At 50.8% G+C, this 17,108-nt stretch overlaps 2 protein-coding genes across 2 annotated transcripts; both read right to left on the bottom strand.

Moving 5' to 3' along the window:
* Positions 1-1,531: 1,531 nt before the first annotated feature.
* LOC119934123 (putative olfactory receptor 10D3) lies at positions 1,532-2,480 on the bottom strand. Its single transcript, XM_038753528.1, has one exon. The coding sequence runs from the start codon at positions 2,447-2,449 to the stop codon at positions 1,532-1,534; it is 918 nt and encodes a 305-aa protein (XP_038609456.1). The 5' UTR covers positions 2,450-2,480.
* A 12,353-nt stretch (positions 2,481-14,833) lies between these two features.
* Positions 14,834-15,782, bottom strand: LOC119934125 (putative olfactory receptor 10D3). Its single transcript, XM_038753529.1, has one exon. It carries the CDS (start codon positions 15,749-15,751, stop codon positions 14,834-14,836), a length of 918 nt encoding a protein of 305 aa, XP_038609457.1. The 5' UTR covers positions 15,752-15,782.
* Positions 15,783-17,108: the final 1,326 nt, after the last annotated feature.

Genomic DNA, 17,108 nt, shown 5'->3' on the forward strand with positions numbered 1-17,108 from the left:
GGCCACCATAACTCCCCTGACCTCCAAATCCTTTGAGGGGCAAGTGAGGAGGTGTCAAAGGGAACTACCGGGTTGCCCCATCCCAGCCCATCCCGTCTCTTCAGAGGGCAAGCAAGATTCAGTCTGAGATCCAGACTGATCCTAGCCTGGGGAGAGCCCAGCCCCTCTCAGCACTGTGGAGAACAACCGAGGACAGACAGGCCCCGGGCCCTGCTTGGGAGGGGCTGGCAGGCTGGTGGGAGAGACAGGTCTGAAAATAATTCATAAAGGTCCAGGGGGATTTGTGGAGTCAGAAGGCAGGGACTGATTCCATCTCACACTGAGACTGTAAGGTGCTAAGTTGTACTGGGGGAGAGTGATTGGAGGGAGCAGAGAGGGTAAATCAGGGGAGACTTTCTGGAAGAGGTGGGCTTTTGTGGATTTTGAGAGATGAGAGGGATGTGTGTAAAGGCTCTGAGGCCAGAGAAAGGGTGTAAAAACAGCAATCCTTGTGTCAGTCTTTAATAATAACGAATGTAGTTATATTCATTAAGCACTAGGTTCCAAGCACTGTACTAAGTGCTGGGGGAGATTCAAGATAATTAGGTCAGACACAGTCTCTGTCCCACATGGGACAGGACAGGGGGAGAACTGGGATTAAACTCCCATTTTACAGATGAGGAAATTGAGACCCAGAGTAGTTAAGTGACTTGCCTAAAGTCACCAACAAGCAAGTGGCGGAGGTGGGATTAGAACCCGGGTCTCCTGTCCCTCAGTTCTGTGCTCTATCCGCTAGACCACACTGTTTCTGAGGTCAGAATTCTACTCACTCTAGTATCCCTTTAGGCACTTAATACATCACACTACACACAGCAAATTGCTCAATGAATCCTACTGCAGATTTAGTAGTCACCATGGCCAGTCACTTAACTCCTCCGTGCCTCAGTCATCTCTTCTATAAAATGAGGATTAAGACTATGTGGGACAGGAACTGAGTCCAACCTGATTTACTCATATCTACCCTAGCGCTTAGAAGAGTGCCTGGCACATAGCGCTTAACAAATATAAAAACAAACAAAAACCCTAAGCTCCCTGAGTGCAGGGGTCATATCTGTTCTCCCAAGTGCTTAGGGAAGTGCTCTGTCAAGAGAAAGCACTCAATCAATACCATTGGTTGATTGGTAGACCATAATAATAATTGATAATAATTATGGTATTTAAGTGTTTTCTATGTACCCGGCAACTGTACTAAGCTCTGCGAGGGCAGGGGTCGTGTCTACTCAATCTCTTGTGCTCTCCCAAGCGCTCAGCCCAGGGCTCTGCGCTCAGACAATACTACCGTTGAACAGATTGATCAACTCGACCAGTGAGGGAGGGAGAGCCGGGGATGAAGTCCAAGGAGCAGGCCCAGAGCGGTCGCTCCAAGAGCCGCAGCTTCGAGCGTCTTCTCCATCCTCAGCCTTGGGGGTCTCCTCTGGCCTGCAGCACCTTCTGGTGCCCAAGGAAGACTGGCGGAGGCAAGAGGGGGAGCAGAATAGTGGGGCCCAGAGAGTCACTTGGTCTGGAACAGCAGAGTCTTCAGGGCCATCCCCACCTCCTTATTCCGCAGGGAGTAGATGACGGGATTTAGCGTCGGGGTGACCAGATTGTTGAGGATCTGGACGCCGGCACTGAACCCGGGGCTGGGGTCCGGCTGCAGGTAGATGAGGGCCACGGGTCCGTAGAAGAGGATGATTGAGGTCAGGTGGGCGCTGCAGGTGGAGAAGGCCCTGCGCCGGCCTTCGGCCGAATGCATGCTCAGGATGGAGTGGGCGATGCGGGCGTAGGAGACGAGGACAAGCAGGAAGCAGGTGAAGGGCATGAGCCCGACGTTAGTGAAGCTGATGACCTGGGCCAAGGATGCATCGGCACAGGCCAGCGGCAGCACGGCCGGGATGTCACAGAAGAAGTAGTCCACACGGTTGGGGCCGCAGTAGGGCAGCTGGAAGGTCAGGCAGGTGAGAAGGATGGCCTGCAGGCCTCCGCCCAGCCAGGTGCCCGCGGCCAGGCCGGCGCAGACCCCGGGGTTCATGATGACGTTGTAACGCAGAGGGTGGCAGATGGCGGCGTAGCGGTCGTAAGCCATCACGGTGTACAGGAAGCACTCGATGCAGCCCAGGAAGTGGTAGAAGAACACCTGGCAGACGCAGCCACCGTAGGAGATGGCCCGACTCCGGCCCGAGAGCGAGGCCAGCAGTTTGAGCGAGGTCACGGAGGGGAAAAGCAGGTCAAAGATGGAGAGGATCCCCAGGAAGAAGTACATGGGGGTGCGCAGGCGGGGCGAGGCCACGATGATGGTCAGGATGAGCCCGTTCCCCAGCACCGTGAGAGAGTAGAAGGTCACAAACACGACAAACAGAACCGTCTCCAGCCCTTCCGTGTGAGGGATGCCCAGTAGGATGAACTCAGTGACTGATGTGTGATTCCACATCTTCCAGGGGTGGGGACTGGGTGGGGTGGAGGGTCAGACCTAAGGGAGGACATAGATCACCTTGGGGTGAGGGGACATGAGGGGGTTGTGGGGGGGAAGGGGGCCTGACTCGGTCTTACTGCTCTGAGAAAGGGCCAACGGGTATGGACCGGAGGGTTTTGGGGAGACCTCCCCACCATGTGGACACTACAGAAGCAGCGTGGTCTAGTGGAAAGACCCTGAGTTTGGGAGTCAGAGGACCCGAGTTTGAATCCAGGCCCTGCCACTTGCCTGCTCTGTGACACCTTGGGCAAGTTCCTTCACTTTACTTCTCTGTGCCTCTGTTTCCTCACCTGTAAATGGGAATCAAAGACCGGTTCTCCCTCCCCGTTAGGCTGTGATCCCCAATGTGAGGCAGGCACTGTGCCCAACTTGATGATCTTGCGTCTGCCCCAGATCCTAGTACAGCGCCTGGCACAAATTAACGTGCTCAACAAATGGCACAATTATTATTTCATGACTGCTGCAGAACCCCATTCTCGGTACTTAGGGTGTATTATTTTTTTTCAATTGCACATTTCATTATTCATTTTGATTGCTCTGTTGAAATGCTTTTGCATCTCTCTTGCCCAGTAGTGTAAGCTCGTGGGCAGGGAATGTGTCACTTCCTTGTTTTGTGTTTCCTAAGTGCTCAGTAGAGCACACTGCAAAGCATGATGGCCAATAAATGCTACTACTACTATTACTACTAATCCCAAATATCCCATCCCCAGGATTGCACCCCATCTGCTCACTCCCATCCAACACATCCCACCCCTGGAGCGGTCCCTCTTAATCACCACCCCACCTCTCACTCCTCAACCCCCCAACCTACTACTCCCCACCAACCTCACCCACTCACCAGTTTGGAGACATGATGGACCTTATCATCATCACTAGTCACTGTAATAATAACAACAAAAATGATTGTGGTATGTATTAAGCATTTACTATGTGCCAAGCACCGTTCTAAGCCCTGGGGTCAATACAAGTTAATCAGGTTGGACAGACTCCCTGTCCCCCAGGGGGCTCACACTCACCCCTTTTTTTGAGATGAGGTAACTGAGTCCCAGAGAAGTTAAGTGACTTGCCCAAGGTCAAACAGCAGACATGTGATGGAACTGGGATTAGAACCAGGCTCGGGCTCTATTCACTAAATCATGCTGCTTCTTGGCACGTTTGCTATCTTCAATCCCTCATTCCCTGATGGCTCCTTTCCCTCTGCCTTCATACAGGCTCACAACTCCCCCAAACAAAAAATGTCTTCCCCGGATCCCAGCACTCTTTCCAACTATCATCCCATCTCTCTGCTCCCAATGCATTATAGACACCCACTTCCACCTCCTCTTCTGTTCCTCCAACTCCCTCCTTGATCCGCTACAATCTAGTTTCTTCAGCCTGCCCTCCACTGAGACAGCACTCTCCAAGATCACCAATGACTTCTTTCCTTGACCAATATAGCGGTTTCTACTCTGACCTAATCCTCCCTAATCTCTCCCCTGCCTTTGATCCAACAGACCACCCCCTTCTCCTCAACACGTTATCTGACCTTGGCTTCACTGACTCCGTCCTCTCCTGGTTCTCCTCTTATCTCTCCGGTCGTTCTTTCTCAGTCTCTTTTGCAGGCTCCTCCTCCCCCTCCCATCCTCTTACTGTGGGGGTTCCCCAAGGTTCAGTGCTTGGTCCCCTTCTGTTCTCAATCTACACTCACTCCCTTGGTGACCTCATTCGCTCCCACGGCTTCAACTATCATCTCTACGCTGATGACACCCAGATCTACATCTCTGCCCCTGTTCTCTCCCCCTCCCTCCAGGCTCGCATCTCCTCCTGCCTTCAGGACATCTCCATCTGGATGTCCGCCCGCCACCTAAAGCTCAACATGTCGAAGACTGAGCTCCTTGTCTTCCCTCCCAAACCTTGTCCTCTCCCTAACTTTCCCATCTCTGTTGACGGCACTACCATCCTTCCCGTCTCACAAGCCCGCATCCTCGGTGTCATCCTCGACTCCGCTCTCTCATTCACCCCTCACATCCAAGCCGTCACCAAAACCTGCCGGTCTCAGCTCCGCAACATTGCCAAGATCCGCCCTTTCCTCTCCATCCAAACTGCTACCCTGCTCATTCAAGCTCTCATCCTATCCCGTCTGGACTACTGCACTAGCCTTCTCTCTGATCTCCCATCCTCGTGTCTCTCTCCACTTCAATCCATACTTCATGCTGCTGCCCGGATTATCTTTGTCCAGAAACGCTCTGGACATATTACTCCCCTCCTCAAAAACCTCCAATGGCTACCGATCAATCTGCGCATCAAGCAGAAACTCCTCACCCTGGGCTTCAAGGCTCTCCATCACCTCGCCCCCTCCTACCTCACCTCCCTTCTCTCCTTCTACTGCCCAGCCCGCACCCTCCGCTCCTCCACCACTAATCTCCTCACTGTACCTCGCTCTCGCCTGTCCCGCCATCGACCCCCGGCCCACGTCATCCCCCGGGCCTGGAATGCCCTCCCTCTGCCCATCCGCCAAGCTAGCTCTCTTCCTCCCTTCAAGGCCCTGCTGAGAGCTCACCTCCTCCAGGAGGCCTTCCCAGACTGAGCCCCTTCTTTCCTCTCCCCTCGTCCCCCTCTCCATCCCCCCGTCTTACCTCCTTCCCTTCCCCACAGCACCTGTATATATGTATATATGGTTGTACATATTTATTACTCTATTTATTTATTTATTTATTTATTTTACTTGTACATTTCTATCCTACTTATTTTATTTTGTTGGTATGTTTGGTTCTGTTCTCTGTCTCCCCCTTTTAGACTGTGAGCCCACTGTTGGGTAGGGACTGTCTCTATGTGATGCCAATTTGTACTTCCCAAGCGCTTAGTACAGTGCTCTGCACATAGTAAGCGCTCAATAAATACGATTGATTGATTGATTGATTGATTCTCCTGAAAACGCTATCTGAACTTGGCTTTGTCAACACGGTTCTCTGCCCACCTCTCAGGTAGTTCCTTCTCAGCCTCTTTGCTAGCTGCTCCTCTCCCTCCCAACCCCTAATTGTGGCTATCCCACAAGACTCTGTTCTAGGTCCCTTAATCTTCTTGCTTTACACTCAGTCCCTTGGAAAGCTGTTCTGCTTCCACAGTTTCAGCTATTACCTCTAGAATGGATTATTCCCAACTCTATCTTACTAGCCCCCACTCATCTCCCTATTTGAATCTTGCATTTCCTTCTGCACCGAGGACATCTCTACCCAGATTTCCTTCTCACAACTCAAGCTCTTATGGTTAGAAAATTTATCTCATCATTCCTCCCAAACCCTCCCCACCTAATTTTCTCATCACAGTTGACAACACCATTGTATCCCCTGACTCACAAGCCCGGCATCATCCAAGACTCCTCACTCTCTTTCAACTCACACCCTCGGTCCGAAGCTAAATCCTCTTGGTTCTGTCCTCCACAACACTTCCCAAATTCACCCATTCTGCTCATCCCGAATGGCCACCACTCTAGTCCAGGTGTTTGCTCATCATTTCTCAGCTTGACTATTGTATTGGCTTCCTCGCAGGTCTCCCTGCCTCCAGTCTCTCTCTTCTCCAGTCAATTTTTCACTCAGCTACCTGGATTATTTTTCTTAAAAAATCGTTCTATACCTGACTCTCCTCTCTTCAAAAACCTGGAATGGTCGATCATTCCCCTCCACAGCAAAGAGAAACTTCTGACCACTGACCTTAGACACTCTATTAGCTCACTCCTCCTTACCTAACCACTCTCTTCTCCCACAACACCCAGGTCATACACTTCCTTCTTCCCAAACTCACCTCCTATCTTTTCTGCCTTCTTTTCCCTCCCAACTCTGACTCCTTCTCTATGTCCTTATTCCTGTCTGATACTGTCTGGAAGCAGCATGGCTTAGTGAAAAGAGCACCAGTTTAGGAGTCAGAGAATGTGAGTTCTAATCCTGGCTCCGGTACTTGTCTGCTCTGTGACCCGGGCAAACCACTTAACTGCTCTGGATTACCTCCTCTGTAAAATGGGGATTAAGACTGTGAGCCCCATGTGGGACAACCTGATTACCTTGTGTCTACTCCAGCACTTTCATTCATTCATTCAATCGTATTTATTGAGAGCTTACTGTGTGCAGAGCACTGTACTAAGCACTTAAAACAGAGCTTGGCACTAAGTAAGTGCTTAACAAATACCATTATTATTATTATTACTTCCTCCCCTTCAAATCCACTAGATCACAGATGTCCCCATTTTCCCAGTCCTTCTGAATTCCCTCCCCTTCCAGGAAGCTTTCCTCTATTCGTTTTATTTCTTTACAGGCTATGTCTTTTCATCACCTCTGGATGTTTGTGTTACTCCAGTAGTTTTGAATTTACCAACTCCTGCTGCACTTTCTTATGTATGCATTTACACACTGCACTATTTAAACACTTCTTTACCCTCGCTATGAATTCGTATATGTCTTTCCCATTAGATTGTAAGTTCTAAACTGTGAACCCATTATTGGGTAGGGACCGTCTCTATATGTTGCCGACTTGTACTTCCCAAGTGCTTAGAACAGTGCTCTGCACACAGTAAATGCTCAATAAATATGATTGAATGAATGAATGAAGTTCCTTGTGGATAAGTAATATGCGTTCTTCATCCACTGTTCTTTTTCAAGGACTAAGTGCAATGTAGTTGGCTCTGTCTTTTGAGTCCACTGTAGGACTTTGGTCGATACTACTGATTCATCTCTTTTAGTCACCATTTTAAGTGCTTATTATATACCAAGCCCTGCGCTAAGCACTGGGGTAGATACAGGATAATTAGATCAGGCAAAGGTCCTGACTTACACAGCGGTCCCAATCTAATAGGGAGGAAGAGCTGGCATCACATCCTCAGTTTGCAGATGAAGAAACTGAGACATGGAGGGCTTGAGTATCTTGTCCAAGGTCACATGAGCTGCTTCTCCCACACTGTCCACCCAACTGCCTTCCTCCTTGTCCACTCCACAGTCGTTGTCTTGTTGATTGCCCCATGCTACCCAATGCATTGCCAGCCCAATGGAGTCACTCCCGGAGGTAGAGGGCAGCTGGGAGGATGGGGACCTTGGGAAAGGAGGAGGCTTTGGGAGACAAAAACATGGGAGAAAATGGGAATGGAAATGAAGCCTCCCCCGTCCTGGGCTGTCCAGCACATTTGGACCCCAATCAGCTCCTCCCTTCTGGCCCTTCCTTGCTATCCTCATCCTTCCCTTCCAGGGCAAGGAGAGGAGGGGAAGGGTCAGTTAGTAGAAGCACAGGGCACTTACGTGGGTCCCTGGCGAGTAGACAGACAGCATGGGTGAAGATGCTTTCTCTTCCCTCAGACTGGCCCAGTAGGACATCTGCCACCCAAAGCCAAGTGGGAAGATGGTCCAGGGTCCGGGAAAGGGGCCCCCCACTGTCTGTGACCTCTCTCCACCTCCCCTCTATGGTGGTCCCATCTCATCCCCCAGCACTGTGCCCGGTAACACCTTGCCCCCTCTGTCTCCTCTGCAAGCAGCAGAGAAGGGAGATATAAAAGCCTCTGCCTTCTCAGGGGCCTCTGTCACCCAAGGCCCCCTCAGATGATCTCATTCTTGCTTCAGGGAGTAATTAATCCAGAGCCCCCCCACCCAAACAACTGCAGCAGCAACAGAAGTGTCACCTGGGAGCAATGATTGGAGACTTGTAGCCTGAGGTGCTCCAGATTTTTTTTTAAATGGTATTTGTTAAGTGTTTACAATGTGCCAGGCACTGAACTAAGCACTGGGATAGATACAAGTTAATCAGGTTGGACATCATCCCTATCCCATGTAGGGCTCATGGTCTTAATCCCCATTTAACAGCTGAGGTAACTGAGGCACAGAGAAGTGACCTGCTTAAGGTCACATGGCAGACAAGTAGTGAAGCTAGGATTAGAACCCAGGCCCAGGCTCTATCCACTAGGCTATGCTGCTTCTTTTTGTCCTCAGGCTTTGTTGGGAGCCCTCTGGGAACCCTCTAGGCGCAGAGCCCTGGAAGGGGCAAGGACAGGGACCCGAGACTCCCTGCTCTGGACCTGCCTAGCCAGGGAGCTAGACACTCTCAAATACACAAGACACCAGGGAGACCTAGAAGACAAGAGATGAAGGGACTGTAAGCTCGTTGTCAGCAAGGAATGCGTCTGTTATATTTTTGTACTGTACTGTCTGAACCTCTTATTATAGTGCTCTGCACACAGTAAGCATTCAATGAAAACAATTGTCGGACCCACTAACTGAAGACTCAAACTGTGACCCACCCAGGAGTGTCCAGTCTGCAGAGAATCTCACACACAAGTGTGAATAACATCTAATTCAATCAGTTGTATTTATTGAGTGCTTACTGAGTTCAGAGCACTGTACTTATTAATTGCTTGGGAGCAGACACTATAATAGAGTTGGTAGACTTGTGTCCTGCCCACAGTGAACTTACAGTCTAGGCTGGGGAGATGAGAGTGTGGGGTTAATGGCCTGAGGATGAGGGGAGAACATTCCAAGCAGAGACAAGGGTCCCAGCAATTCCTTCCTTTTCTTCCTTCATTCATTCAATCGTATTTATTAAGCTCTTGAGAAGTACAAATCGTCAACATATGGAGACGGTCCCTACCCAACAACGGGCTCACAGTCTGGAAGGGGGAGACAGACAACAAAACACAACAAGTAGACAGGTGTCAATACCATCCGAATAAATGGAATTATAGCTATATACACATCATTAATAAAAGAAATAGAGTAATAAATATGTACAAATATGCACAGGTGCGGTGGGGAGGGTAATGGGGCAGGACAGTGGGAGGGAGGGGGGCTATGTGGAGTGGAGGAGGAGGAGAGGAAAAGGGGGGCTCATTCTGTGAAGGCTTCCTGGAGGAGGTGAGCTCTCAGTAGGGCTTTGAAGGGAGGAAGAGAGCTAGTTTGGTGGATGTGTGGAGGGAGGGCATTCCAGGACAGAGGTGGGCCAGGGGTCAACGGTGGCATAGGTGAGAACGAGGCCCAGTGAGGAGGTTAGTGGCTGAGGAGCGGAGGGTGCGGGCTGGGCTGGAGAAGGAGAGAAGGGAGGTGAGGTAGGAGGGGGTGAGGAGGGTGGGCTCTAGTATGGAGTGGGTGGGGTTTCTAGACCACTGGGAGAAGTGGAGACATTGAGCTCAGGACCAGCAGCTAATGAGGGTCCGGTCAGGGGGTCAATGGTGAAGCTAAAGGGGAGGGGCAGGTCAGTCACTCAATCGTATTTTCTGAGAACTTACCGTGTGCAGAGCACTGTACTAAGTGCTTGGGAGAGTGAAATATGCCGATATAACAGACACATTCCTTGACCAAGGAGAGCTGGGAGGGAGTTGGAGAGGTGGCAGTGCTTCTCATGTGCCAAGCACTGGGGGAGACGCAAGCTCATCAGACACAGTCTTTGTCCACGGCCTAAGAGGGAGGGCGGGCAGGGATCTTATCTCCACTTGGCAGATGAGGAAACGGCGGCTCAGACAGATTAAGTGGCTAGCCTGAATCCACACAGCAGGCCGGGGGCAGAGGTAGGGTTAGAACCTCGGTCTCCCAACTCCCACTCCCTTGTTCTTTCCACCGGTTTCGACTCCTGTGGGGCCCTGGTGTGGTCACCGAAGGTTGAAGTGGATCCAGTCAGCCCGACCTAAACAGACACAGCGAGTGCGTCTCTACAGGACGATGGAGACTGAAGTTCAACCGGCTTGATCAGCGGCGGCTCAGGACCTCGGCGGAGGGTTTAGCTCATCAGTCACAAAAATCAATCAATCTAGCATCCTTATGGTTGGTGAGTCACCTCTTCCTGCTGCTGATGTCTGCTTGCAACCGTCTGGCAGGACCGAGCTTCCCATCTCTGTGGGGCCCGTTTCCCCAGTAGCCAGGCTGCTGCCGTGACGGTCACTACACATGGTGCGCCCGTGGATGGGAGTGGGAGGACGGGAGGCCCCCAGCCTGGGGCAGCCCTGCTCCCCCAAGGAAAGAAGCAGCGTGGCCTAGTTGATAGAGCACAGGACTCAGAGTCTAATCGCAGCTCTACCACTTCTCAGCTGTGTGACCTTGGGCAAGTCACTTAACATCACTTGGAGAAGCAGCGTGGCTCAGTGGAAAGAGCCCGGGCTTTGGAGTCAGAGGTCATGGGGTCAAATCCCGACTCCACCAGTTGTCAGCTGTGTGACTTTAGGCAAGTCACTTAACTTCTCTGGGCCTCAGATACCTCATCCGTAAAATGGGGATGAAGACTGTGAGCCCCTCTTGGGACAACCTGATCACCTTGTAACCTCCCCAGCGCTTAGAACAGTGCTTTGCACATAGTAAGCACTTAATAAATGCTCAGAGAAGCAGCATGGCTCAGTGGGAAGAGCACGGGCTTTGGAGTCAGAGGTCACGGGTTCAAATCCCGACTCCACTAATTGTCAGCTGTGTGACTTTGGGCAAGTCACTTCACTTCTCTGGGCCTCAGTTCCCTCGTCTGTAAAATGGGGATTAAGACTGTGAGCCCCATGTGGGACAACCTGATCACCTTGTATCCCCTAGCGCTTAGAATGGTGCTTTGCACATAGTAAGCGCTTAACAAATGCCATTGTATTATTATTATTATTATCTCTGTGCCATAGTTACCTCATCTGTAAAATAGAGATTGACTGTGAACCCCAGGGGGGACATAGGCTGTATCCACCCTGATTGGCTTGTATCTACCCCAGCTACAGTGGCAGGTACAGTGCCTGGCATATAGGAAAATGCTTAACAGACACCATTAAAAGAAAAAGGGACACTCAGAACTGGAGAAGAGAAGGAAGGGCAAAGTGGGCAAGAGGACCCAGGAGAGGACAGAGATCAGAGATTTATCCTGGTTTTTCTCCTACTGCACCCTCCACTCCTCTAACACCAACCTCTTCACTCTCACCTCAACAGCCTCAATCTGTTGCCCAGGTTTGTCTTCTCGCTGTGAACTCTGTCAGACCACCGCTCTCCCCATCTTCAAAGCCCTCCTGAAGTCGTATCTCCCCCGGGAAGCCTTCCTGGACTATGCTCTCATCCCCCAATCCCATTTTCCCTCCCTATCTATGCACTCCCATGCACTTATTTCCTACTCCTAAGCAAAGTAAGTGCTTAACAAATACCACAATTATTATTATTATTTAGGTATACCCTTCCACCCGCTTAGAGAAGATGGATGTGTAAGCAATAGGAGCAAAGGAAAGCAATGCTTAGTCACCCGTTCATTTTGATACATAACCCTCCCCCAGCCCTTCTGAACTTCTGTCCACATCTATTATTTGTAGTAGTAATAACTGTGGTATTTTTTGAATACTTAATATGTGTCAAGCACTGTACTGAATGCTGGGGTAAATGCAAGATAATCAGATCCCACATTGGCCTGACAGTCTAAGCAAGAGGTCCAACAGGTATTGAACCCCCAACTACACACTGGGGTAGATACAAGATAATCAGGTCGTACACAGTCCTTGTCCCACAGGGTGGATTTTTGGGGCCAGAGGCCAAGCTCCGCAGAGCCAGAGTGCCAGGACTGATTCTATCTCACACTGAGACTGGAAGGTGCCAAGTTGTACTGGGAAAGAGCTGGAGTAATTGGAGGGAGCAGAGAGAGACTTTCTGAAGTTGTTGCCTACTTGTACTTCCCAAGCACTTAGTACAGTGCTCTGCACACAGTAAGTGCTCAATAAATACGATTGAATGAATGAAAGGGGGTACGCTTTGTGGGTTTTGAGGGAAGAGAGAGATGTGGGTAAAGACCCAAATCTCCATCTCCTCCCCTGTTCGCTCTCCCTCCCTCCAGGCTAGTCTGTCCTCTTGCCTTCAGGACATCTCCACCTGGATGTCTGTCCGCCACCTAAAGCTCAACCTGTCCAAGACTGAGCTCCTTATCTTCCCTCCCAAACCCTGTCCTCTCCCTGACTTTCCTGATGTGGACGGCACTACCATCCTTCCCATCTCACAAGCCCACAACCTCGGTGTCATCCTCGACTCCACTCTCTCATTCAGCCCACACATCCAATCAGTCACCAAAACCTGCCAGTCTCATACTTCACAACATTGCCAAGATCTGCCCTTTCCTCTCCATCCAAACTGCTACCTTGTTGGTTCAATCTCCCATCCTATCCCGACTGGATTACGGCATCGGCCTCCTTTCTGATCTCCCATCCTCCTGTCTCTCCCCGCTTGTCTATACTTCACTCTGCTGCCCGGATTATCTTTCTACAGAAACGCTCTGGGCATGTTACTCCCCTCCTCAAAAATCTCCAGTGGTTGTCTATTAACCTTCACATGAAGCAAAAACTCCTCTCTATCATCTTCAAAGCTCTCCACATCACCTCGCCCCCTCCTACCTCTCCTCCCTTCTCTCCTTCTCCAGCCCAGCCCGCACCCTCCGCTCCTGTGCCACTAACCTCCTCACTGGGCCTCGTTCTCATTTGTCCCACCTTCGACATCTGGCACACATCCTACCTCTGTCCTGGAATGCCCCTCCCTCCACACATCCGCCAAACTAGCTCTCTTCCTCCCTTCAAAGCCCTACTGAGAGCTCACCACCTCCAGGAGGCCTTCCCAGACTAGCCCCCCCTTTTCATACACTCCTCCTCCCCTCCCCATCACCCCCACTCCCTCCCTCTGCCCTACCCCCTTCCCCGCCCCACAGCACTTGTGTATATTTGTACATATTTATTACTTTGTTTTATTAATGGTGCGTATATAGCTATAATTCTATTTATCTATTCTGATGATATTGACACCTGTCTACTTGTTTTGTTTTGTTCTCTGTCTCCCCCTTCTAGACTGTGAGCCCATTATTGGGTAGGGACCATCTCTATATGTTGCCAATATGAACTTTCCAAGCACTTAGTACAGTGCTCCGCACACAGTAAGCGCTCAATAAATATTATTGAATGAATGAATGAATGAATAAAGGCTCTGAGACCAGAGAAAGGGAGTAAAAACAGCAATCCTTGTGTCAGTCTTTAATAATAATGAATACAATTGTATTCATTAAGCACTGTGTGCCAAGCGCTGTACTAAGTTAAGTGCTGGGGATGATTCAAGATCATTAGGTCAGACAGAGTCTCTGTCCCACATGGGACAGGACAGGGGGAGAACGGGTATTGAACACCCATCTTCTAGACTGTGAGCCCGCTGTTGGGTAGGGACCGTCTCTATATGTTGCCAACTTGTACTTCCCAAGCACTTAGTGCAGTGCTCTGCACACAGTAAGCGCTCAATAAATATGATTGAATTGAATTGAATTTTACGGATGAGGAAACTGAGACCCAGACTTGCCTAAAGTCACCAACAAGCAAGTGGCAGAGGTGGGATTAGAACCTGGGTCTCTTGGCCCTCAGTTCTGTGCTCTATCTGCTAGACCACGCTGTTTCTGAGGTCAGAATTCTACTCTAGTATTCCTTCAGGCACTTAATAGAGCACACTACACACAGCAAGTTGCTCAACAAATCCTACTATGCTGGACCCCATTAGTCACCATGGCCAGTCACTTAACTCCTCCGTGCCTCAGTCATCTCTTCTATAAAATGGGGATTAAGACTATGTGGGACAGGAACTGAGTCCAACCTGAGTAACTTTGGTCTACCCTAGGGCTTAGAAGAGTGCCTGGCACATAATAAGTGCTTAACAAATACCATAAAAACAAACAAGAGGCAGTGGGGGTGAGTGGAAAGAGCATGTGCTTGGGAGTCAGAGGTCGTGGGTTCTAATCACGCCACTTGTCAGCTGTGTGACTCTGGGCAAATCACTTAACTTCTCTGTGCCTCAGTTACCTCATCTGTAAAATGGGGGTGAAGACCGTGAGCCCCACGTAGGACAGCCTGATTACCTTATATCCCCCAGTGCTTAGAACAGTGCTTGACACATAGTAAGCGCTCAACAAATGCTATATAAAAAAAACCCAAAACCACAAGCTCCCTGAGGGCAGGGGTCATGTCTATTCCACGAAGTGCTTAGGGAAGTTCTCTGTCAAGAGAAAGCACTCAGTAAATACCATTGGTTGATTGATAGACAGTAATAATAACTAATAGTTATTATGGTATTTGTTAAGTGCTTACTATATGCTGGGCACTGTACTAAGCTCCACGAGGGCAGGGGTCATGTCTAGTCAATCTTTTGGGCTCTCCCAAGTGCTCTGCCCAGGGCTCTGCGCTCAGACAATACTACTGATGAACAGATTGATCGACTCGACCAGTGAGGGAGGGAGAGCCAGGGATGAAGTCCAGGGAGCAGCCCAGAGCTGTCCTTCCAATTTCCGCAGCCTTGAGCATCTCCTCCGGCTGGCGGCCCCTTCCCATAGAAGACCGGCAGAGACGGGAGGGGGGCCGAAGTCGTGGGGCCCCGAGGGTCACTTGGTCTGGGACAGCAGCGTCTTCAGGGCCGTTCCCACCTCCTTATTCCGCAGGGAGTAGATGACGGGGTTTAGCATCGGGATGACCAAGTTGTTCAGGATCTGGATGCCGGCACTGAACCTGGGGCTGGGGTCCGGCAGCAGGTAGATGAGGGCCACGGGTCCGTAGAACAGGAAGATGGAGGTCAGGTGGGAGCTGCAAGTGGAAAAGGCCCGGCGCCGGCCTTCGGCCGAACGCATGTGCAGGATGGAGTGGGCGATGCGGGCGTAGGAGATGAGGACGATGAGGAAGCAGGCGAGGGATATGAGCCCTACGTTAATGAAACTGATGGCCTGGACCATGGAGGCGTCGGCGCAGGCCAGCGGCAGCACGGCTGGGATGTCGCAGAAGAAGTAGTCCACGCGGTTGGGGCCACAGTAGGGCAGCCGGAAGGTCAGGCAGGTGAGCAGAACGGCCTGCAGGCCTCCACCCAGCCAGGTGCCCGCGGCCAGGCCGGTGCAGACCCCAGGGTTCATGATGACGTTGTAACGCAGAGGGTGGCAGATGGCGGCGTAGCGGTCGTAAGCCATCACGGTGTACAGGAAGGACTCGGTGCAGCCCAGGATGTGGTAGAAGAACACCTGGCAGACGCAGCCCCCATAGGAGATGGCCCGGCCCCGGCCCGAGAGCGAGGCCAGTAGCTTGAGCGCAGTCACAGAGGGGAACAGCAGGTCGAAGAAGGAGAGGATCCCCAGGAAGAAGTACATGGGGGTGCGCAGGCGGGGGGAGGCCGCGATGATGGTCAGGATGAGCCCGTTTCCCAGCACCGTTAGAGAGTAGAAGGTCACGAACACGATGAACAGAACCGTCTCCAACCCTTCCGTGTGAGGGATACCCAGTAGGATGAACTCAGTGACCGATGTGTGATTCCACATCTTCCGGGGTTGGGGACTGGGTGGGATGGAGGGTCAGACCTAAGGGAGGACACAGATCACCTTGGGGTGAGGGGATATGAGGGGGTGGAAGGGGTGGGAAGAGGGCCTGACCCTGCCTCACTGCTCTGAGAGCAGGCTAGCGGGTATGGACCGGAGAGTTTTGGGGAGACCTCTCCCCCAAGTGAACACTACAGAAGCAGCGTGGTCTAGGGGAAAGAGCCTGGGCTTGGGAGTCAGAGGACCCGAGTTTGAATCCAGCCCCTACCACTTGCCTGCTGTGTGACACCTTGGGCAAGTTCCTTCTCTTTACTTCTCTGTGCCTCTGTTTCCTCACCTGTAAATGGGGATCAAAGACCCATTCTCCCTCACCCTTAGGCTGTTATCCCCCATGTGGGGCAGGCACTGTGCACAACCTGCTCTCTCACATCTGTCCCAGGTCCTTGTATAGTGCTTGGCACAAATTACGTGCTTAACAAATGACACAACTATCATTTCATGATGGCTGCAGAATCCCATTCTTAGTACTTGGGGTATGTTCTTTTTTCAATTGTGAGATTCATTATTCATTTTGATTACTCTGTTGAAATGCTTCTGCATCTCTCTTCCCCACTAGTGTAAGCTCGTGGACAGGGAATGTGTCACTTCCTTGTTTTGTGTTTCCTATGTACTCAGTAGAGCACACTGCAAAATACGATGGCCAATAAATGCTACAACTATTACTACTAAACCCAAATATCCCATCCCCAGGATCGCACCCCATCTGCTCACTCCCATCCAACACATCCCAACACATGTAGACCCCTGTCTACATGCTTTGTTTTGTTCTCTGTCTCCTCCTTCTAGACTGTGAGCCCGTTGTTGGGTAGGGACCATATCTCTATGTTGTCGACTCGTACTTCCCGAGCCCTTAGTATAGTGCTCTGCACACAGTAAGCGCTCAATAAATATGATTGAATGAATGAATGAAATCCTACCCCTCGAGTGGTCCCCCTTAATCTCCACCCCACGTCTTGCTCCTCAACCCCGTCAACCTCCTGCTCTTCTTCCGACCTCACCCACTCGCCAGTTTGGAGACATGCTGGACCTTGCCATCATCACTAGTCACTGTAATAATAACAACAACAATGATTGTGGTATTTGTCAAGCATTTACTATACTCCAAGCACCGTTCGAAGCACTGGGGTCGATGCAAGTTAATCAGGTTGGACAGAGTCCCTGTCCCTCATTGGGCTCACACTCTTATACCCATTTTTGAGATGAGGTAACTGAGTCCCAGAGAAGTTAAGTGACTTGCCCAAGGTCACACATCTGACATGTGGTGGAACTGGGATTAGAACGAGTCTTGGGCTCTGTTCAC

This window comes from Tachyglossus aculeatus, chromosome 11, assembly GCF_015852505.1.
Source record: "Tachyglossus aculeatus isolate mTacAcu1 chromosome 11, mTacAcu1.pri, whole genome shotgun sequence".
NCBI lineage: Eukaryota > Metazoa > Chordata > Mammalia > Monotremata > Tachyglossidae > Tachyglossus > Tachyglossus aculeatus.